Raw genomic sequence first — 24,301 nt, 5'->3', positions numbered from 1 at the left:
GAAAAGTATGTAAAAACCAAAATAAGATGTCCTAAACCCCAAATAAAAATTCCAAAACTCTTCTGAGTTTGTTAAAAAGAAATGGCCTAGGGTGCCTGGGTGGCGCAGTCGGTTAAGCGTCCGACTTCAGCCAGGTCACGATCTCGCGGTCCGTGAGTTTGAGCCCCGCGTCGGGCTCTGGGCTGATGGCTCAGAGCCTGGAGCCTGTTTCCGATTCTGTGTCTCCCTCTCTCTCTGCCCCTCCCCCGTTCATGCTCTGTCTCTCTCTGTTCCAAAAATAAATAAACGTTGAAAAAAAAAATTAAAAAAAAAAAAAAAAAAAGAAATGGCCTAAACCCACTGATTTTTTTTTTTTTAATGTTTATTTATTTTTGAGAGAGAGAGGTGCAGAAGCAGGGGAGAGGCAGAGAGAGATGGGGACAGAGGATCTGAAGCAGGTTCTGTGGGAGCCTGATGCAGAGCTCGAACTCAGGAAACTTGAGATCATGACCTGAGCTGAAGACAGACACTTAACCGACTGAGCCACCCAGGCACCCCCTAAACCCACCATATCTTTGTAAGAACAGAACAAAAAGTCTCCTCTTTGCTGCAAAACTCGTACCACTTACATGCCAAAAAAAAAAAAAAAAAAAGTTAAAAGTAAACTACAAACAAAATGGTAGTTTCTTGATAAATATCAGAGAAAAAAACACTGAGTTTAATAAATTCACATTTTGTTTGTCAAGAGGAAAGCAATTTTGTTCATATCAACTCACATATAAAAATAGGTTTGTTCACTAGGTAGGTCTTAGAAGATCAAAGTCTGAAAAAGCCAACAATATGATATGAAATGCAAATTTAGTATGTAAATAAACTATCACACAGAACTTATTTTTTTAAACTACCTACACTATAAAAGTTTGCACAGCACTAGTTTGTCACATCTGTTTTCCTTTTGATAACCCAACATTTTCTTGCATATAAACTTCAAGTATCAACATATACAGAACCAGAGTTTCAAATGATCATAACATTTGGTCCTCTCCATAACCTAACACTGACTTTCAGGGCTCAGTGATGATCTGGAAGAGGTCCTAAGCACTAAGATTATGTATGGTACATGAGACCTGCCTCTCTGTCCTTTCTTTCCCCTGCTGTGACCAACATATTAACATTTTAGAGCAAAATTAAGAATAGGGGTGGCTGGGTAGTTCAGTCAGTTAAGCATCCAACTCTTGATCTCAACTCAGGTCTTGATCTCAGGGTCATGAGTTCAAGCCCAGCACTGGGCTCCATGCTGGGCATGGAGCCTACTTTAAAAAAAAAAAAAAAAAGTAAGTAAATGTGAGTCCTAATTCTCCATAATGATGATTTTGATGTTGTTTTTCAAATAATAAATTCCAACAGACCAAGCCAAAATATAGAATTAAATTATTAGCCATCCCAAAATCCTTTCCATTATCCCTCAAAGAAGGTTAATGCATATCTGTCACTTATAATAAAATGCTAATAAAGTTAAAGCTAATAGATTGAGAATGAAAGAAAAGCAAGATAACACACAAGCTATTTATATTCGAGCATCATCCTAAGCTTTTAATCACATTTAAGTGCACTCCTCAAAAAGCATATTAAAACTGGACATGTACTCTACCCTCCCTTAAGTCAGAGGCTGGCCTAACTCTGACCAAAAGAGTGCTGCTGTGTGAGTTCCAAGGCAAAGTCTCAAAAGATCCTGTTGCTCCCACTCTTGCCCTCAGACCCCTGCCACTAAGTGACCAAACCACACAGGAGAGAACTGAGGTTTCAACCAACAGCTGCAACCACTCAACATGCAGACACCCAGAAAACCCAGCCCCAACCTAGACCAGTTGTCTGCAGCCCTATGAGTGAGCCTAGAACTCCCTATCTCAGCACAGCCTAAAATGACGACCCCCAGGATCGTGAACTCGCACACAGTTTTTGTTTTAAGACTTTAGAGTTTGGGTTGGTTTGTTACACAGCATCCAACTCACTGATTCAACCCAAATGGACTATTTTATTCAATATCCTAAAAAAGACCCATTACTATTTCAATCTCCATTTTGTGCCCACATTCTATTTAAAATTATTTGATTTTTGCATGTATAATCTCAAGTGCTTCTCTTGAATTAATATTCAGTCCTCTGAATATACACAGTTTACCTTTTCCAATAAACTCAGTTCCATTCCTACCTCATTCACTAAGACATTCATTCTCCTACCTTCAACCTACACTGATTTTTCTTTCTGTCTTTGTATGCATATTCACAGTACTTTACTTTCTGCTCTCTTTATTATCCAACTGGCACTTAGCACATACTATGCAAGGGTTTTTTTCCTTTATAAGCTTTCTTGCAAAGTTGATTTAGATAGCCTCCACGGTTTTTGTCATATGCTCTAGATGTTGATGAGCTTATCTTCTTCCCATAATACGTTGTATTAAGTGAAATCTAAAAACTCATGTCCCAATTTAAATCATTAGGCTCCAAAACAGTTAAAAGAAATTGTGGATACCCCTATCTTCTGTTGTAGTTCCTTGCACGCTAGTAGAAAAAGAACGGATTATAAATTTGATCAATTTTATAAAGGTTGAAAAAGAGTACTAAATCCCCCATAAATTGTTCCTGTTACTTGAAGATCTTCTTTCCATAGCTACTATAATTTGTTACCTGCACTTAATTTGTCTGGATATTATTACTTTATGTATTAAGATAAGAACAAGCTAAGTGTACTCCAGAATGAAAATTCCATTCCAAAATGAATCAAGACATAGCCCAAAAATATGGAAGGAACAATACATAAGAGAGTGAAGTTTTGCTATTAATTATTAAACTTTCAGGTTATTCAGTGCTTTTAGAGTTTTTATTTTATAAAAATAAAAAAAAAAGTTACTCTCTCCCTCTCTCTGTCCCTCCCACACTCACTCAAGCTCTCTCTCAAAAGTAAACTTAAAAAAAAAAGTAACAAAGTTCAATGACATCAAACATCTAAATGTGTATAATGTTCAAGTCCTCCTAACCATACTCTGTACTTCTATTGCACAGTCATTAGAATAAAATGCAACTTAGTTTTTCATGACAGTATCTTTCATTCTCTTGTTTGACACATAAAAATTATTTTTATCTTAAAAGACTACCTCAGGAAACAGTTACATATGTATTAAAATGATCTGGAAAGATATATACCAAACTCTTAGCAGCAGTTATTGTTTCAAAACTGAGATTTTAAGAAGGGTGATTGCCCATTTCTGCTTTACACTGACATTCTCTTAATGTGTATGCTGCTAAAAAACTTTTTTAAACAGCTCTTTAAATGGCTTTCAGTATTTTTTTCCAAAAAAAATGCTTAAAGCATTCAACTGCTCTTCAATGTGTTGCACTAGAAATGAATTAAAATCTCAAGATTGTACAAAACAGTTATTGGGTTTCCTAGCAACATTGAAGGGTCCTCTTTGCACAGAGGCATAGTTTTTCAAGTGTTGAAGTATGCAACAGTCACAAATTAATACAAGACAAAAGGCAGACACTTGGTCCCATGCCGTGTCTCCGGGGATTCTTTCCTAATATGTGCTGCCCAATTCTATTTATGCAGCAAATTGAGCGATAATTTAACTTACAAACTACTTGCAGGTTCAAACATGGTCTGAAAACTAAATCAAATAACAAATCTTATGATGTTATTCAAACTTATATTCAGTGTGATTAAATGCATAGAAGAACATTATCAACCACAAGTATTCGCTGAATCCAGTGAATAAGTGCTCAGCATTGGATTATATAAGTAAACAAACTGAATCACAACCCATTTTTGGCAGTGACTAAAATAACATCTCCTGGTTTTCTGCTTGCTTTTTTTTTTAACCTCCAGACTTCAAATCATTTGAATCTTCAGAGCTTCTCTTCTGCCCGGTCTGCCTTCTACTGCAGCATCAAAATGACACCAGCTCACCCAAGTATTTTTCTAGCCTTGATGTGGTCATCTCCTACCAAACATTAGAATTGTTGCTACCCTAAGAATGGAGTAGAACTGGAGATAATGGAAGACTCCATTCCTCTAGCTGGAAGGCAACATTTTGAACTGATGACCTACTTTGATTTCTCTTTTTTTTTTTTTAATTTAAATCCAAGTTAGTTAACATACAGTGTAATAATGATTACAGGAATAGAACACTTACATAGCACCCAGTGCCCATCCCAACAAGTGCCCTCCTTTATGCCCCTTGCCCATTTAGCTCATCCCCCCCCCACCCAACAGCCCTCCAGGAACTCTCAGTCTGTTCTCTGTATTTAAGAGTCTTTTATGGTTTGTCTCCCTCTCTGTTTTTATCTCATTTTTGCTTCCCTTCTGCTTTCATTTCTTTAACTGACTTCTTCAAATTTAAGCTACACATTAATCTGGATGGCCTTCAGCGATCTTTTCCTTATCACAATCTTAAAATCATAGGCAAATGAAAAGCGCTCACTGAAACCTTATGGTTGATTTTTTAAAAAAGAGAGAAAGAAGTAAACATAGGGATTTTCAATAATGTTGAGTGGATAAAGTCTTAGAAATGGAGAACACAAAAGCTATTAAAGAAAAGACACAAATTTAACTGTATTAGGTAAGAAAACCACAGGCTAGCTTTTAACAAATTTGCTGAATGAAGGAAGGCTTTCTGTTTTTCTATCACTTGGGAAACAAAGAGAACAGCTTCAAACATTTTTTTCATGTCTTTATGTATATCAACAAGATATTAAACGTGAAGTCTGACCAGTGATGGCATATGGACCGGGATTTTAAAGATCATGTCTGAGTCCAGGCACTTCTTCTAGGAAGCATTCCTTGTGCCCAAACACGGATTGAATTAGATGTCCTCTATGTACATCTTGGGCAACTGATAAGTCCTCCATCATAAGCACTTTTCCTGCTTTACTGAAGTTGCTTTACTGTGTGCTTCCTACCCTGTACCCCCAGTGAACATTTCACAGTTTATTTTTTTTTTAAGTTTATTTATTTATTTTGAGAGAGACAGAGATAGCATGAGCAGGGGAGGGGCAGAAGGGGGAGCGTGGGGAGAATCCCGAGCAGGCTCCACAGTGCCAGCTGCAGAGCCCAACACAGGGCTCGAATTCACAAACCACGAAATTACAACCTGAGTGGAAACCAAGAGTCGGTTTGCTTAACCGACTGAGCCACCCAGGCACCCTACATTTGATTTTAAAGACCAAAGCAAGAAAGAAGAAAAGAAAAAATACAACACGACCCACAAACACAAGCACCTTCACACCAGAAGGAAAACAGAATGGATCTACCAGAAATAAAAGATGGTCTATTTCAAAATAGTGGAGAAAACTTAAGTTGTAATATGACTAAAAGGTAGAAATCAATTAAGACCTTCCTTTATTAAAGATGGAACTATAACTGTCAAAGTGTCTGGGGCTAATCATACATAGGAAATCAAAGAAATCAGTGGAAGCACTGAGGACAGAAAGATAAGAAAGTCCATATTTGTGGAGCACTGTGTTTGTACATGCTGCCCACTTTCTCCCTGCTCCACCTTCTCCCACTCAGAGCATCTTTAGCCACTTATCAAAGTACCTCTTACTTGTTCCCTCCTCTCTGTTCCTCACAGTGGGAACTGCCCCCTCCTCTACATTACACAATGTGTTCCTCTATTGTTGACACTGTTTATGCGGCCCCATCCTTAAACACATATTTTCACTCAGTTGACAGTGTCTCGGGGCTTCATCTCTGGAGGGTACGTCCCAAGACTAATTTAATAAACCCCCAGACCTGGGGCACCTGGGTCACTCAGTTGGTTAAGATCTGACTCTTGATTTCAGCTCAGGTCGTGATCTCAGTCCTCAGATCTTGTTTGCACGTTCTCTCTCTCTCTCAAAATACATAAACTATATAAAAATTAAAAAATTAATAATAAAAAATAACCCCCCAGACTTGGCATTGGGCAAAACTGCTGAACTTCAAGCAGACAGCGAAGGTCAGATCAGAGGGAAGGTGAAGGAGCTGCTTGAAAGAGGAAAGGTGACTAATGGGAGACAAGACCATCAGTCCTTATGGGAAAAGCATGGGAAGGGGGGCCATGGGAAACCATGTATCCAGGAAAGCAAAGGAACAGAATGACCCCTACACAGAAGATACAGCTGCGAAAAAGCTGAACAAACCTGGTCATGTTCTGATGGGAGCAAAGGCTGATTTTTTTTTTAAATTTTTTTTCAATGTTTATTTATTTTTGAGAGACAGAGAGAGAGCATAAGGAGGGGAGGGGCAGAGAGAGAGGAAGACACAGAATTGGAAGCAAGCTCCAGGCTCTGACCCATCAGCACAGAGCTTGATGTGGGGCTTGAACTCATGAACCATGAGATCATGACCTGAGCCGAAGTCAGATACTTTACCGACTGAGCCACCCAGGTGCCCCCTGATGCTTTCTTTAAAACTAACATTACAAGAAATGTTAGTAAACCTGATAAGAAATTAACACATATGCAACTTTACATATAGTATATGTTAACATGAGAGAAATCAGACATTGAGAAAAACTTTTATTTGTAAATATTCTAAAATCACAACTGCAGCTAAGAGTCTTATTTTTCAACCATCTTTAGAACAACATGAAGCAAAAAGAAAAAACACTAAATATTGATGCATGGCCTTTCAAAATATCTAGAGTCATTCCAAAAATCTTAACAAAAAAGGGGGAAAACTGGGGCGGGGGGGGAGAATTTAAATTTACATTCCAAAAGTCTTGCAGATTTCTTTGAGTTCATGGGAAGAGGTACATTATGATGACCTTAACATCAAATGCCGTAAGTAATTCACCTGATATTGACTTTTATGAGAAATGTCAAAAAATGTCATAACGGTTACTATTTTTTTTAAATGTATTTATTTATTTTGAGAGACAGCATATGCATTCATATGCGTGTACACGCAAGCAGGGGGGAGGGAGGGTGCATGCAGAAAGTGAAGGAGAGAAAAAGAATCCCAAGAAATAGATTCTGACAAGCGTGGATTTGGATATGGGGTCCAAACCCACAAACCGTGAGATCATGACCTGAGCCAAAATCAAGAGATGCTTAACCAACTGAGTCACCCAGGTGCCCCAAGGGTTACTATTTTAACGTTAAGAAATAAACTGGGTAAATCAGGAACTGGTATGTTTAAAGGACACGTTGATCAGGACAAGTATAATTCTGTTGTGTGTGTCTGATGACAAATACTACAGATGCCTGTGTTAGCAACCAACTCACTGAGATATTCCAAACTGTGCAAAAATGCAACTCCTAGAACACCTGGCTGGCTCAATCAGCAGAGCATGTGACTCTTGATCTCAGGCTCATGAGTTTCAGCCTCATATTGGGGGTACTAGTTTACTGAAAAAATTTTTTAAATAAATAAATAAAATGTTTTTTTTTAATGCAACTGCTGTACTCTTAAATCATTTCCTTGATCCTACCTTCAACCTATAGCAACTTTCCTTCTCACAAGGAAGTTGATTGGGGATTAGCAATTTTTTTTTTAAGTTTATTTACTTATTTTGAGAGGACAAGAGGGAGAGGGAGAGGGAGGGAGGGAGAGAGAGAGAGAGAACACGCATGAGCAGCAGAGGGGCAGAGAGAGGGAGAGAGAGAATCTCAAGCAGGCTCTGTGCTGTTGTCAGTGCAGAGCCCAACATGGGGCTTGAACTCACAAACTGAACCGTGAGATCATGACCTGAGCTGAAATCAAGAGTCAGATGCTTAACTTACTGAACCACCCAGGCACCTCAGAATTAGCAATTTTTAAAAGTCACCTACATAGTGAGTGTGTCTAGGGGGAAAAAAAAAAAGACATTTAACTGCTCCAACTAGGCCTTTCAATATTGCCGGAGGAGAGAAGAAAACACTTACAGGAAGGTAGAAATTATGCTCTTGGCTGTCTACCGGTTTTAATTGTTTAATTCCTATATGGGCTACCCAGTACAGTATGTTAATATGTACTTAGAGCTAAGAAAATAATACTGACGGTCAGATAAGTTAATTAAGAATGAAAAATGACACTGAGTATACTTACATGCTTTTCTATGCAGTTTCTTAAATATAAATTTTCAGCTCCCCACTCCCAAGGAGAAATAAAAAGTACCCAGGAAATAAACAGAGATGGAAATGGGGAAATCCTTAACAATAAACAATAACTAACAGTGACTGAGATTATGTGTCAGGCACTTTTCAAAAGTGTATACATATTTTTTTAAAAAGGTGTATACATATTAACTCTTTAAATTCTCTTTGAAGGAGGTACTACTATTATCCCCATTTTACAGTGAAGAAATCAAGACCCTGAGAGGTATCTGGGCTACTACGGGGAGCAAGATGTTCCCACACTTATCCTGTTGAGTTGAAGTCCACCAGTAAACACCCTTGAACACAGACATCTTGTTTTAAAAATCAGTATGAAATACAAGAGTAGGTTTTAGACCCCACTCCAATCACTATGGTGGAGGAGAGTTTGAAGTTCACACTTTCCTCTGCTATACAAAACTTCCAAGTGACTCAGTTTCTTAAGCGGCTGGCTCTTGATTTCAGTTCAGGTCATAATGTCACAGTTCGTGGGATAGAGCCCCATGTCTGGCTCAGCACTGACAGCACAGAACCTGCTTGGGATTCTTTTTCCCTCTCTCTGCCACTTCAACTGCTCTCACGCACACATGTGTGCCTGGCTCCTCTCTCTCTCTCAAAATAAATAAACTTTAAAAATTGTTTAAAACAAAAGATTTTAAACTTATCTCTACATCCAACGTGGGGCTTGAACTCAAAACCATGAGATCAAGAGTTTCATGCTCTACCAACTGAGCCAGCCAGGCACCCCTGGGTGAACCTTTTTTTTTTAACAAGGAAATAAATACCAGACTAGGAATCTGTTGTCATTTGTCACAAAACAGTAACAATAACAAGAAACCCATTACCATTTTGAACATGTTGTTGCTTCTTTAGGGCTTAAACATAAATTAAGGATACTGAACCAAAATGTCTACTTCAGATCTAAATATGTCCTAATTTTAGATAATCAATCAACCAACAAGAAGTCTTCCCCTGACATCCATCTCCTCCCCTTCTTCTGCAACTCAAAGGTAGTAAGTAAGAAGTAGTTCTGAGCTCACTTAAATGTGCAGACATTTCTGAAACATTTGCATACTGAATTATGAAAACAGTTCTGTCCATTAATAGCATTGGCTCCAAAGTAAGATTTGGGTTCAAATTCATATTGAGCTTACTAAATGATTGGTAAGTTTCTAGCATTTTTAAGTCCGTGTGTTTCTCTCTTACAATGGGAATACGGGCGCCTGGGTGACTCAGTCAGTTAAGTATCCAACTTGGGCTCAGGCCATGATCTCATGGTTCGTGAGTTTGAGGCCTGCATCAGGCTCTGTGCTGACAGCTCAGAGCCGGGAGCCTGCTTTGGATTCTGTGTCTCCCTCTCTCTCTGCCCCTCCCCTGCTCATCATACTCTTGTCTCTTTCTCTCCCAAAAAATAAACATTAAAATTTTTTTCAAAAATAAAATGACAATCAATAGTAATAATGCCTACTTCATTGTAGGAATTAAATAAAAGAATGTATGTAAAGCTTTTAGAACAGTTCTAGCGCAACATGGTATCATCTTTCAATAAACAACATCTAATATGACAATTCACTGTCATCCTATAACACTATGTCACTTCTAGGACATAAACTCCTGTAGTGTTGGGAAGGTACTTTTTAAATTTTTTTTTTTAATGTTTATTTATTTTTGAGACAGAGAGAGACAGAGCATGAACGGGGGAGGGTCAGAGAGAGGGAGACACAGAATCTGAAACAGACTCCAGGCTCTGAGCTGTCAGCACAGAGCCCGACGCGGGGCTTGAACTCACGGACCGGGAGATCATGACCTGAGCCGAGGTGGGACGCTTAACCGACTGAGCCACCCAGGAGCCCCAGGGAAGGTACTTTTTAATCTTTTATCACTCACACTTAGCAGTGCCTTCCATACAGGACGAACTTAAAATCTGTTTTGTAAATAAATGACACTGAAATGTATCCACTAGGTTTGACAAAAAGAACATCACTGGTGACCTAGGTCAAATCTGATTTAGTGATGGCTTTGGGCAGTTACAGTGGAATACAGCTAACTACAAAGGTTGAGATGTGTGACTAGACACAGAAGTAGAAGGCTACTGTTTTAAGGAACTAGCTCTCAAGGGTAGGAGGAAAGTGGCAGAGTATGATGTGTGGTCAATGAAGGGTTGTTGTGAAATGGGAAATGTAGAGCATGTTTATACAAGTCAAAAGGAAAGAGCAAATAGAATGAAAGAGGTTTAAAAATACACAGAGCAGAACCCTCAGAAACTGAAGGATCAAGACCCCAGAAAGAATGATGCCTAGAAAATAAGAAATAAGACAACCTTTAAATAAGAATGGAGGGAAGGAGTTAAGAGGACAGTACAATTATGGATAAGCTTATTCACTAAGGTACAAGAAATTAAGGGAATTTGTACCTGATAGCCTCTATTTCCTCTGTGACAAAGGAGGCAAACAGCATTTACTTAGAATAAAAGAGGCAGAAAAAAATGTGGGCAGAGGGTTTTGGAAGGCAGGTTCAAGTTCTGAAATACCTGTGAAAGGAATGGGGAAAGAAGTGAGACTGCAGAATGGTACCACGAGTCCAAATGATACAAGCTCATAGTCGATGAAGCTGAGCAAAGATCTACATACTGACCTTACCATACCCTTTTCTCTAGTTTTATGGATTTGAAAATTTCCGTAATTAAAATGTTTTCTAAAAATGATGTGGCACTGGGGCGCCTGGGTGGCTCAGTCGGTTGAGCGTCTGACTTCAGCCCAGGTCCTAATCTCTCAGTTGACAAGTTCGAGCGAGCCTGGCATCAGGCTCTGTCCTGACAGCTCAGAGCCTGGAGCCTGCTTCGGATTCTGTGTCTCCCTCTCTCTCTGCCCCTTCCCTGCTCATGCTCTGTCTCTCTCTGTCTCAAAAATAAATAAACATAAAATAATAATAATTTAAAAAAGGGGATGTAGCAATATGCACCCCTCAGAAGAGCATAAATGATAAAAGGCTTTGATGGGGACATGGAACAATGGAAACTCGCACACTCTATTGGTGGGAGTGTCAACCTGCACGATTAATTCTGGAAAACTGTGCAGCCGTTTCAACTAAAGCTAAACACAGGTATTATCTATGGGACCCCAGAAACAACATTCACAGGTAGAGAAATGTGTGCAAATGTGCACTGAAACATATGAATGAGAAAGTCACAGCAGCATTTTTCACAATAGCAAAAAATTGGAAAAAAATGTCCAGCCACAGTAAAATGGGTAAGTCAATTGTGATATCGCCACACAATAGAATACCATGTAGCAATGCAAACAATCTACAGCTACAAAAAATGAATGATCTTACAAACATAAGTGAAAGTTACACCAAAACCCCCCCCCCACAAAACATATATCGTATAATTCCATTTCTATAAAGTGTTAATACTAACCTACACTGTTAGAAATCAGAAGAGAGTGAAGAAGTGACTGGAAAAGGCCGGGGACTTGAGATATGTCAGTAGACAGAAATGACAGTTTTGAGGAACTTGGCTCTCAAGGGTAGAAAGAAAGTAGCGGAGTATGATGTGTGGTCAGGGAAGAGTTGTTGCGAAATGAGAAATGTGGGTTATATTCTATTTCCTACCCAGGGTAAGAATTACACGGATGTTTCTGTTTTGTGATAATGCTCTCACCTGTACATCTGTAAATAATGCTCTAAACTTTGCGCTTCTCTATGCATAAATGACATACTTGAGATAAAAGGTTTACTTTTCTTCTTTAATTTTTAAAATTTAGGTAAACTCTACCCAACATGAGGCTCAAACTCATGACCCCAAGATTAAGAGTTGCATGCTCTACCAACTGAGACAGACAACCCTAAAAGGTTTACTTTTAAAGAAATTTTAAAAGAGCTGAATGAGTTAGAGATAAAAGTTATTTTTATTTTGTTTTTGTTAAAAAAATCACATCCCACTGCTTTATAAATGGACTTTATATATTAAAAAAAAAAAGTCTTGCTAAAGTGGACAATAAAGTCTCTCCAATGTACACAGCTGAGCATCACAGTCCATGAGCAGGACCAAAGAAACTGGCCTAGGGGCGCCTGGGTGGCGCAGTCGGTTAAGCGTCCGACTTCAGCCAGGTCACGATCTCGCGGTCCGTGAGTTCGAGCCCCGCGTCGGGCTCTGGGCTGATGGCTCAGAGCCTGGAGCCTGTTTCCCATTCTGTGTCTCCCTCTCTCTCTGGCCCTCCCCCGTTCATGCTCTGTCTCTCTCTCTGTCCCAAAAATAAATAAACGTTGAAAAAAAAAAAAAATCTTCTTAAAAAAGAAACTGGCCTGGAAGATCAATCCATATCAGAGATGAGAACTGAGGTCTGACCAGGGGACCCTGGATTATTAAAGAAATTCTTGTTTTAAAGTAACCAGAAGTGGGATAGAGGGTGGTTAAAGGCCTGAAGATCTCACTGATAGCAAGAAGGTATATGACAGAATTTCAGGAAAGCTCTAGGTGCCAATGACCACAGAGTTCAAGATTTCAGAGGAAAAAGTATAAAGAGAGGGTTACCTAAGTAAACTAGAGAGAAAATCACTGTATTTGAGAGCTCAAGGAACTGCTATGTAAGAATGGTGGAAGAATGAACTGTAAAAATGAAACATAATGCTGTGATGGGGGCAGGACAGGAGTATGAGGTAAGGCATTTCTCAGTCATTGTGAAGAAGCAACCAGAAGTTTGGTATAAGGAGAGGGCAGGAGTCTCAAGGTTGAAGGGCTAGGACACAAGGTTGAAGGAGGGGAAAGTAGTGTGGAGAAGCCAGTGGGGCCCAAAGAGAATAACCAGAAAACCATACATTTTTATATCACGTAACATTTCTACTCTGATCCCCATCCTCCTCTGCTGAGAATCAGAGCTGGGGAGTAAGTGCCTGACTCGCTTCTCTGAACTGAAGCTTTCCTACGGTATCAGAATGGTGTCTTCTTCACATCTTCTGAAGCATCTGGCACAAAACCTCCCCCACATGTACACATTATAATCTATTTACCCCCAAATGTCTTCCATAAGAATTGAAGTTCTGAATAAGAAATATTCGATATATATTATAAACCAGGACCAGGAAAAATGTGAATTATAAAGGAAAGCCAGGGGAAATTAAGAAAGTAAACACGCAAGACAGATTTTCTGTCTTGGATTGTGACCAACCTTCCCCACCCTCTCTCCCCCCACCCTCTCCACACACACAAATACTCCTCTCAAGAAATTCAAATCTCAACTGCAATCAGAATTAAGTCTAAGCCTTTTGTCGAACTATGTTACCTTCCCCATGTTTTCTAATTTTAGAATTCTCTGGCAAAACAAACGCAAACGGCATATTTTGCCTTATGAGTAAAGTAGATCCATTGCCATGGTGAATACTTTCATCGCCTTCACAGAATATGCTCTGTTGTTAAAAATCTGCCTTTGCCTCCTTGCTCATAAAAACCTCAGGCTCTCTTCCCTTCCTTTAATTAACATGAAACAGGAAAAGTGAGTACTTGGCAACACACACACACACACACACACACACACACACACACACACACACAGCCCTCAGGTGAAATGTGTTAAAAAGATGAGCTCACAGTAAGTAAGAAAGCAAAGAAATAGATATAACAGCAAAATGAGTAAATAATATTATCTCCTTATGGAAAATCCTGAAGGTAAGAAAAAAAGGGTTCATTACAATAAGAAAATCATCTCCGTTGTAAGCATGTCTAACTTGATTGCCTCAATACTGGCATTAATTCCTTTCTAATATCCCAAAGTGAATTCAAATTTCCCTAGCAACCATCATCAGGGGCCATTCTGTCCTTATTTTCCACCTTTCCATAAATGCATTTATTGCCCTCACAGGCAAGTTAAAAATGTGATTTTGGTGCATGTATTTGTTTTTTCTGCCTCATACCTAAGATGTAAATGCACATAGCAATCAAATAAGGGCAGCTAATATAGTTTTGTGCATGGGTAACAATTGTTCTCATAATTTCAAGAAAGTTAGCTAGCATGTTACCAATAAGAATACTATGGATACAAATAATAACATAATTATCTCATAAGAACACTACACCCATGTTTGTTCAGTTAGCAGGATGTTCCGAGACTAGTTATGTTAGAAGGTGACTGGAACTAAAGCTTCAAATTCTAGACGTGTGCTGACCACCAGGATAGCTGCTAGCCACATTCGGCTACTGAGCACTTCAGACATGGCTGGTGCAAACTGAGATGTGTGTAGGCCAAATACTAACCAGATTTCAGAGAATTAGTGAGAAAAAAAATTTTAATCTTATTAATGTTTAATTTGATCACATGGAACTATTCTGTATATACTGAGTTAAACAAAACATATATTTTCCGAAGAACTGTATTGTCTCACAACTCTGGACTCAAATATTTCTAACAAGGTACAACCTGGTAGGGCTCAGGAGCCCGAGAGCTCCAATTCCATCTAAATCCCACCACCCCTGTAACATCCATAGATATGCTTAAGGCAAGCCAGAAAAAGGAACAAAATACATATTCAAATGAATTTCACTTTTTCTTTTTACTTTTAAATGTGGCTACCAGAAAACTTTATTTTTTTTTTTTTAATTTTTTTTCAACGTTTATTTATTTTTGGGACAGAGAGAGACAGAACATGAACGGGGGAGGGGCAGAGAGAGAGGGAGACACAGAATTGGAAACAGGCTCCAGGCTCTGAGCCATCAGCCCAGAGCCTGACGCGGGGCTCGAACTCACGGACTGTGAGATCGTGACCTGGCTGAAGTCGGACGCTTAACCGACTGCGCCACCCAGGCGCCCCCAGAAAACTTTAAATTACATATGTGTCTTGCATTATATTTCTACTGGACAGTACTGTTTAGACCAATGTGACAATTTATTGGACTTAATTCCTATAAATTAGAGTAATACAAACTGTTCTTCCTACCCCAAGGATGTCAGAAGAGAAGACCCAAATGAGATGGGTGTGAAATTGTCTTAAAAAATAAGGTGCCTGGGTGGCTCAGTCGGTGAGCATCTGACTCTTGATTTCAGCTCAGTTATGTCTCACAGTACGAGAATTCGAGCCCAGCGTTGGGGCTCCTCGCTGACAACACTTGGAGCCTACTTGAGATTCTCTCTCCCTCTTCTCTGCCAACCCCCACCCCCAGCTCGAGCGCATACTCTCAATCTCTCTCAAAATAACTAAACTCAAAAAAATATATGGTACATCATAACTATGCATCGTGGTTCAGTGTGATGGTCTATAGTGACCGCAACATAGCACTGATTCAAATTCCAGTCCATGAAGTTATACAAACAATGCATATATTGGTATCTTTTATTGTAAAATATAAATTTAAGACTTCTATAGTGTGTTTTTCGAAATAAAATATACGTGTATATTTAGCAGGGGGTAAAAAAGGTACAATCACTTTTCCAGCCCAGAGTTACCAGTAGATTCTAAAAGTATCAGATTTCACATTGTGCCACCAAGTAGGTTAAAGACTCTTCTCAATTTTACCGTACAAACTACCCAGGGCACAAAATACTCAAGAGTTTTTGTCTGGGCCATTAAGGAAAACCCCCATGGGACTCGTCTGGTATTCAAGAGTTCAAAGCTCTCTTCCCTAAGGAATCCAAGTGAGCCTGAGAGGGTCAGCTACAGTCACTCTAAGGATTTAACAGAGATGTGGCTGAACACATTTGATTCACTGTATCTGAATGTTTCTTGAGATTCCTTGAGAGCATGTGATCTGTGCAGCCAAACTACCCTTCCTTTGGAGAAACCTGTAAAACTCACACAAAACATACATTTACACTATAAAATGGTGAGGTCGTGATTACAATTAGTTACTGTTTCTTCTTAAAATCTAAACAAATTTTTATGTCTTAGAAGTAAATTAAATCAAAGCCATTCACATTCCAACTTATAAAATACCTCTGAAAGAATGAAAGTGATTTCATAGTTTCACAGGAAATTTGCATTGTCTCAGTTAACCAATTAACAATGGTTAATTTGACTGTTAATCCTTTTTCTCACCAACTATCAAAGGACAAACTAGACCATGCCTTGATCTCACACTTACCCTAAAATAGACTATTATCTCCCTCCCTTATCCTACCTTCTCTTTGTCAACAGGGCAGACCACAGTCTTTTCTTCTACAGCACACTGCTAATTAAAATTGCAAATAATGCTGAGTCAAGTTAAGGCCTTTAATGCTTAAACTCTAATTGGCTAACTCTTTATTAGAAACCAGGAAGAGTGAGTCAATGAGGTGAGGGAAGAAAGGTGACAGAAAAGGCCTGTGCAAAAGCACAAAAGAGAAATTGTCTCTTTAAGTCACCATTTCACCAGTGAATGTAGAAACATTTTCAGCTTTCTTTGCATTTTTACAGAGACCGTAATGGATTCAACAGACTGAACAACTTACAAAGCAATACCAATAATAGACCCCCAAAGAGATCACCAAACCATGAACTCCAAACCAGCTCCCCCAACAGCTCACTTCACCATGCCAGGGTGATGTTTTCCAACCCCTTCACATTCCACTGTTTGTCATTTCCGCACCCCCCCCCCAAATGTGGAGTAGAAAATGAGTAGGGAACCACCACTAGAAAAGGTTGTTGCTTTTTACTTATATTTCGCACCACACTCCTAATAGAAACCAGTCTAATTCCAACACCAATGTAACAATTATTCTAGAATATTAGATTTGTTTTCTTAAAAATATATAAGATAGATGAAAAACAGCAGGATAAAGCCTTAAGTTCTTTTTAATTACATAATTTTTAATTATGTTCTGGGTTACTTTATCATTTTACAAATGTATTTTTTTAATGTTTTATTTATTTTTTGAGTGTGTGCGTGCAAGTGGGGGAGGGGCAGAAAGAGAGTGGGAGAGAGAATCCGAAGTGGGGTCTGCACTGACAGGGTGACAGCAGCAAGCCTGATGTGGGGTTCAAACTCATGAATGGCAAGATCATGACCTGAGCTGAAGTCAATTACTCAACTGGCTAAGCCATCCAGGCACCCCATGGGCTAGTTACTTTATCCATTTCTTGCTGGCCACCAAATAAATGAACCAAAAGTTCCCACTATCAATTCTTGCCTTTATTTAATTACACCTGATAATGATTTGTATAAAACAGAGGAAAGGTAGAAACAACATGATTGGGAGAACAGGCTGCAACAGGAGATTACAATGAGACGGTGTTAACACAAATTCACTCCGTTACCGAGCGCAGGGCAAAACGGACACACACAGCTTGCCTGTGCAGGGTACGGAGCCCAGCCCTGCTCACCTCTTCTGTGAGGAACATACTCTTGATCTTCAAGTGCTCTTTCCCTCCAGGTCTTTTTCCACAAGCCAACAAACATCAATTCCTGTCTAGAACATTTTCCCATTTAATTAGCATGGGCTGTGCATACACTGGGAACAAAATATGGAATCAACAGACAATCCTTGACATCATGAAATGTACAGTCTGGTCAGGAAAAACAATTACAATAAAGGCCTACCTGACAAACATTAGAACACACTCCAGTAATGTAATGTGCTTGGAGTAGGGAAAAATTCACTTAATCAAAGGCCAACGAAGCTATTTCAACCATCTTAAGAGGTGATAACCTGGACTACGAGTAGTGGCTGGAGGGATACAAGTGACTTAGAAAGTGACTGGATGTAAGCAGATGAGGGAACAGGAAGAGTCAGTAAGGTACCCAGATTTCTGCCTGGGTATTTTGCTAGCTGAAAAAGCCACTTAATGGGAGAGGGAACAGTCGTTATGTAGACAGGTTCAATTGGAGGCACCTGCAAAAGTCGAAGCAGGGATGTCAAGTGGGTGGTTTCAAATGAGGGGAAAAAGCTTGGGAGACAGACTAGAAATAGATTGGAAGCTGTCAAGACATAAACGCTAACTGAAGCCATAAACTGAGGAACCCCAATATTTAAGGTACAAGGAGGAAATGGTGCACAAAGGAAAATAAGGAACAAGGTTCTAAGTCTGGGTGGCTGGAAGGTAAGGGAGTCCTTAGCTGCTTAGCTTCTGCTACTGTCCCTTGGAATGAAGGTCATTTGTGCAATGTTTCACTGTCAAGACAACTGCAAACGTTAAGCGTGTTTTTCATTCTTTACTTACCTGATGCCCACTCCTTAATATATGAAAATCCAGCTGTACTCTATCCCCTACAGAAAACTGTCCTCCTTATGGAATCAAGAACTTCCTGAATGTCGCCAATAATCTCCCAATGGTAAGACCCACTGGCCTCATTTCTACATCAGTTTCTGGGATACCCTCATCCCATAGTTCTCCTACATGCCCCCCCCATCACTCCTTATTATTCACCCTCTGTTTACTTATTAGATGTTGATGCTCTCCAGTGTCACATTTCACCATCTCTCCTAGTCCTACCAGCTTTTCCTGGTTAACCTTACACAGATGCCACCTATCAGTGGTGATTCTCAATTCTCTATCACCAAACTTTGTCTTTCCTGAGATCCAGTCCTTTGTTTCAATCTTCCTAATAGGTATTTTTTACCTCCATTCCCTTCGGGCTCCTCAAATATCACCTGTCTAAACTTAAGCTCATTGGTCATTTCCCCTAAAACTTGCTCCTTTTTTCTTTACCCTCTGTTGGTTAGTGACTTCACCATTCTCCCAAAGCCAGAAATCTTACTGCTTCTCTCCAACTTTTTCTTGCAACCAACCAGGTATCAGGTTTCACTGCATTTCCCTTAAAACTTTTCACACCAGAGGAAGCCCAACACAACTCTTGTGTTTTTGTTTTTTTTAACAGGGACTGCTTATGTGTAGATCATCCCAGATAGCTTCCTGTATCAGATCTATTGGTTCTATCTGCCTCCAGAACTGCCTCCAGGTTCATCATTCAAGAGAATAATCTCAGTGTATAATCTCACTTTTTTAATGCCTTCACAAGTTTCTTTGTACCACCAAGGAGGGTGGCAGCACTTGACAGCTGTCCATCGTCTTCATCTACTAAGCTCCTGGCACAGCCTTAGATCTTCACCCACCCACAGTGTGGGTCACTGGTTAAAAGGCAAAATCTCAGGCCTCACCCCATATTTTCTTATAAGAAAGACTCAGGCACACATCAAAACTTTGAGAAGTGCTGGTTAGATGCTCTAATGCACTGAATTTCTCACCTCTCACAATACATTATATCCTTTCAGAACTCCATGACTTTGCAAAAGCTGTACCATCTGCTGGGAATGTCCTATCAAACCTTTGCACCTACTACTGTAAGGGCGCCTAGTACAGGCACAGTACATAGGCCATAAATATTTGAATGATTGGATCATTAATCAATTAATTAACGGATGAGTTCGGCTCCAGACTTGCACAGTGTAAGGTACTAAAGTGCATTCGGATGGAATGTGAATGTTAAGCAGTTGGAAACAGTGGCCCAGAATTCAAAGGAGAGGTAGGCTGAGCTGGCACTATTTTTAAGTCATTAGCAACTGTTTGGAGGTTACAGTAATGGGTAGATGAGGTCACCCAGGCCTAAGATTGAAAGAAGAGGACTATGGGCCAAATCTTGGCTAAGGTTGACATTTTAGGGACCTTCTGTAGAAGTCAATGAAGAGCAAGTTAACAGGGTGGGAAAGAACCAAAAAGAAGTTCCAAAAGATAAGCGGATTTGGAACACGGTGATTGTTACCTTTGGCAACTAAAGTGGAACAGAACAATGAGATCAAAGATAAAGCAGAAGCTTAACTTTAGACTAACAACTGAATGAGACAAGGCTACTGGAATGATCACTAGAAGGACCATCTTTATTTGATGAGAAGGGAAAGAGAGAGAGAGAGAGAGAGAGAGAGAAATGGAACCGATGAGAGCTACGTCATATACACAGGCGTAGTGGTAAAAAAGCTGCAAACTTTTAGCCACACAATATTGCTGAACATTTGCTATTTGCCACATACCACAAGCTAACTAACACTGGGACTGTAACAAGAACACAGGTCATGCCCCTGCCCTCTGACCTAGTGCAATGAGATAAACTGAGTGACTGATGGACACCCCACAACGAGCAGGGTAAGGAGCCAATCTAACGTGGCTTGCCTCTGAGGAGGGGTGACTTTTTTTAGGTGGTTGGTATAATGGCCAAAATGTGAACAGTAAGAGACATATATAGAGGAGATAAAGTTCCCACTTAATCTTCATATATTTTATGCAAAAGAAGACTTCCGGAAAGCAAAATGATAAACATTTCACTTTGCTCCTCAACAACTCTGCGGTGGTAGGATCCCTACTATTGACACATAAAGCAACTGAGGCACACAGAAAGGACAGGGGCCTGCAGCCATCAAATGACTAACAAGCGGTAGGTAGACAAGTAATTTTTAGTTTCACTCATGCTGACAGTGTGAGAAACAGCAGCCCCCCAAACTTTAACCAGATCCCCAGGTGATGCTGATGCTGCTGGTACATGGGCCACGTCAGTTTTACAACACTAAGCCCTGACTCCCCGTGTCTTCATAATGGTGCCAGGAAGCATTCAACTAAAATCAAAAAAGTAAAGGGCTAATAACAGAAGACTTCAGCATTTGGCACACAGCAGGTTCTTATTACATGACAGATAACCAGTGACAAAAATTTAGGATGTCAATCAGAGGTAATCAAAGAGGAAAGAGGCAAAATAACATGGTGGTAAGAGCAAGGATTAAAGAGGAAGTTTGTGACCTTGGCAAATTAAGTTATAGAACTATTCTATGCCTCAGTTTCCTCACATGTACAATAGGGATCATTGTAATACACACCCTCTAGGGTTACTAGGTAGATGGAGTATATGTAAAGCCCTTAACAGTGTCTGGCATTTAATAACTGCTCAATCAAGGCTTTAATTTTACTACGATTGCTACAGCTATACTACCACTGCCACTATTATTAGTGGCACTACCACTGCCACTATTATTAGTGTGACTTAGGTAGTATGACTTGCTGCTGGGTGGGTAATAAAATGCATCAAAAGGACTTCCACTAGCAACCAGAATATACCACAAAACGCTTTACAACCCATATGGAGACAAATCTAGAAGAAAAATAGCACTGCAATTTTTAATCTGTAAGCCTCCTCCACTCTGTTTTGCCAAATGTAGAAGCCAATCATGTTACCACCCAAACTGAATTCATAGCAACGGACTTCTAAAATGGCAAAGAGTATCTCAAGAAATACTCGAAGCCATACATCAGTTACATAGTTTTTGAGTTGTTCCCTAAACTGGGAAATTGGAACTAAAAATAGTTGTCTTGTTAAGCTAAGGACAATAGTCCTTTAATGAGAAGCTCATTGTGCCTAACAAAGTGAGGCACCCAGAAAAAATGAGATCCAGACAATTAGTTGGACATCCCCAGGGGGTGAAAAACAGAATCCTCTTCAGGGCGCCTGGGTGGCTCAGTCGGTTAAGCGGCCAATGTGGGCTCAGTCATGATCTCCTAAATTTGTGAGTTCGAGTCCCACCTCGGGCCCTGCGCTGACAGCCTGGAGCCTGCTTCAGATTCTGTCTCCTCCTCTCTCTGCCCCTTCCGAGCTCGCACTCTATCTCTGTCTCTCTCAAAAATAAATAAACATTAAAAATTTTTTTTTAAATCCTCTACATTGTTTATGTTATTCCACTTTTCTGCTCTAAATGTAGCCTAAAATATTCTTCCCATAGAGAACATGTGTTCTCCACTTCAACTTCAGCTTAGTCCTTGACAAAACAAAGATGGAATGTACCAAGTAAACTGGTTACTGACCCTTCATCTTTTGCAGAAGCTTTACTTTGGAAATTTCACCCAAGTCTAAATGATATGTATCAAAAAGGTGGAGGTGGTGCTATAGTCTGAAGATTAGACTTGGTAATAGAATGTTGATCCCATGAGTAATGCTCACAGATGTGGCATCCAACAATGGAATTAACATTTCAACAGGAAACGGAGAGCCATCCCAACAGAAAGGGCCACCCGATCCTTTCAGGCTTAAAAAAAAAAAAAAAAAAAAAAATCCTTCCAGAAGCTACACGAATGTGTCTCCAGGGTCCCACCTATGGATTTTTTTTTTCCTTTAATTAACAATTTGGTTCTAAAATACAAGTGCTTACCCTGACAAACAAGATCAGGTAGTTAAAACACTGACATGAAAACAGATCACTTAAAGTGTCAAATGATTGTGCCTTCTAATAGTCCACGCATTTTTTAAATGCCTTTTTTCCCCTCCCGAGAAAGACGCAGTCGAAAAATGTACTTGGCGAATCCTTTAAGAAGTGCCCCGTACAAGTCATCCCCTCTTATCTTCAAAATGAATTAACTCATCATAAATTCAAACCGAGGTTACGAATTTCTCCTTTGCACTTTGCGCCGGGACTGCGGAAACCAAAACCGCATTTTTTATTTATTTATTTATTTATTTTTTGCTGGAATCTACTTTTGATTTAACACGGTCTACTTCGTCGAGTTACCTTCTAGGTAACAGCTCGTGCTTGGGCTCTCCTCTTCTACCAGACCAAGAAGGCTCAGGCTACTGTTCGTTCAGCGCCTCTTTCCTAGAGGTAGCCTGGACGATTTGAGGCACTGAAAAGCTCGGTGTCTATTTAATCATGGCGTTTGTAATTCAGCCTCCCCGTTTGGACTGCTCAACACCTGCAAACTCGCAGCCCAAGGCTTTGGAAATCGAGTAACCCCGGGCGGACACAACACCGCGGCTAACAAGGGAAAAGGCAAGCGCGAATAAAGCAAAGCTTGCACCCGCAGCAAAGAATGGTCTGGGAGAGACGCCAGGCGCATCCGGCACGCCGCGCCCACCACCCGCGCCCGAGGAGCCCCTGTACCGCCGCCCCTCATCTCGGGGCTCGGTCCCCACCATCTCCAACTCCCCCCGGATACTTCATGCCCCTGCATGGCTCTATTCCGAGCCATTCCACCTTCCCGGCTCGCACGCCCGGCTCCGCAAACCACCCCATTTTGATACCTCCCGCACGGCCACCACTGCCGCAGCGCCCCCAAACCGCACCCGTCCCCTCCCCCACGCCTCATTGTTCCCGGGTGGCCGCAGGCAGCGAGCGCCCCAGGGCGGTGCCGGCAACAGGAACCCTAGGAACTGAATTGCCCCCCACTCACCCGCGACTCCCCACAAGACGACGAATCGCAGCAGAAGCGCCATGGTGGCGGCCCGGCCGTGGGCGGTGACTGAAGGTAGGCGGCTCTCACCCGGGGTCTCAGTCACCCTGCGCCTTGCGCGCTCCCGACTGGCTGGCGGCGGCTGCACCTCCGCACCCCCGTCCCACCCCACCCTTGCACGGCAGGTGAAATACGTCACTTCCGGTAGTGGCTGAGCCCCGCGGCGCGCGCCGGCTCCGCCAAGAGCGTGGGGTTGCCGTGGCAACCAGTGCGGACTGCCCTAGGGATCCTCTGGAATAGAATTCCCTGGCCAGCTGCGCTCTGTCTTGGGGTGAGCCGGCAGCCATTCCCCCCATGAGCCCAGGTCCCCGCTTCAGTGCCTTTAGTTAAATCAGGGTGTGTGCACTAGGGTCGAGCAGGCTCCTTTCCCCAGTTGCGGTCGCGCCCTTGCTTCAGGATGAGGCACGGAACGACCCACGCCTGCGGTCCTGCCCCGGGATCCTGAAGGGCGGCAAACACGGTTGGCCCCGCAGGCGCTCACCCCGCCCTCCCCTCTGGCTGGTACGGAATGAGGGGCCTCCAGCCACGGGTCCCACCTCTGGCGGTTTGCTGCGAGGTCTCCCTCCTAAGGCTGTGAGGACCCAGAACCAGGCAACCACCCTACCCCGGGCATTTGCTCCCATATCGTTGAGTCGGCGGGATGATGCGGAAGGCTCGAGAAGGCTTTTCCCTATCTCCAGTAATGACCGAACCCCTCAGCTGCAGCTTCGGATTTGGGAAATATCTGGACTGGTGTTTTTGACCCTGTGTATTTAAAGGTTATTCTAACCCTATAATTGGCCATCGTGGACCAGTGAGCTTTAAAAGTGAGGCTAAGTAGGGGTGGTTAAAGGCTGGAGGCGGTGTTGGGGGGACCAGCGAAAGAGATTTTGAATCTCCTGGTCTGCCCTACAGTGTCACTTCCTGGAATCCTCCATACTTGTTCTTGTGTCATTTGTGTTCTCAGTTGCCCTTTCCAGATAGGGTTTGTATATAACTGCTAAGAGACTTTTGTGTTTCCAACAGTTCCCTATTTGGAATGACTTAGAGGAGAGAAGCAGTGT

General features: G+C 41.1%; 1 protein-coding gene across 1 annotated transcript in view; it reads right to left on the bottom strand.

Annotated features, from left to right (window-relative positions):
* CXADR (CXADR Ig-like cell adhesion molecule) overlaps nucleotides 1-23,269 on the bottom strand; it is a 56,556-nt gene extending 33,287 nt beyond the window's left edge. Inside the window, exon 1 of the mRNA XM_047100097.1 lies at nucleotides 23,199-23,269. Coding sequence (XP_046956053.1) covers nucleotides 23,199-23,241 — 43 coding nt within the window. The 5' untranslated portion in view covers nucleotides 23,242-23,269. The remainder of the gene's footprint in view (nucleotides 1-23,198) is intronic.
* Between the last annotated feature and the right edge of the window lie 1,032 nt (nucleotides 23,270-24,301).

Source organism: Lynx rufus, unplaced genomic scaffold, assembly GCF_022079265.1.
Source record: "Lynx rufus isolate CCGP_SWC_20201006 ecotype Redwood Valley unplaced genomic scaffold, mLynRuf1.p SCAF_5, whole genome shotgun sequence".
NCBI classification, from domain to species: Eukaryota; Metazoa; Chordata; class Mammalia; order Carnivora; family Felidae; genus Lynx; species Lynx rufus.
Note: the sequence above shows the minus strand (reverse complement) of the source record. Positions and strands in the feature narration are given on the sequence as shown.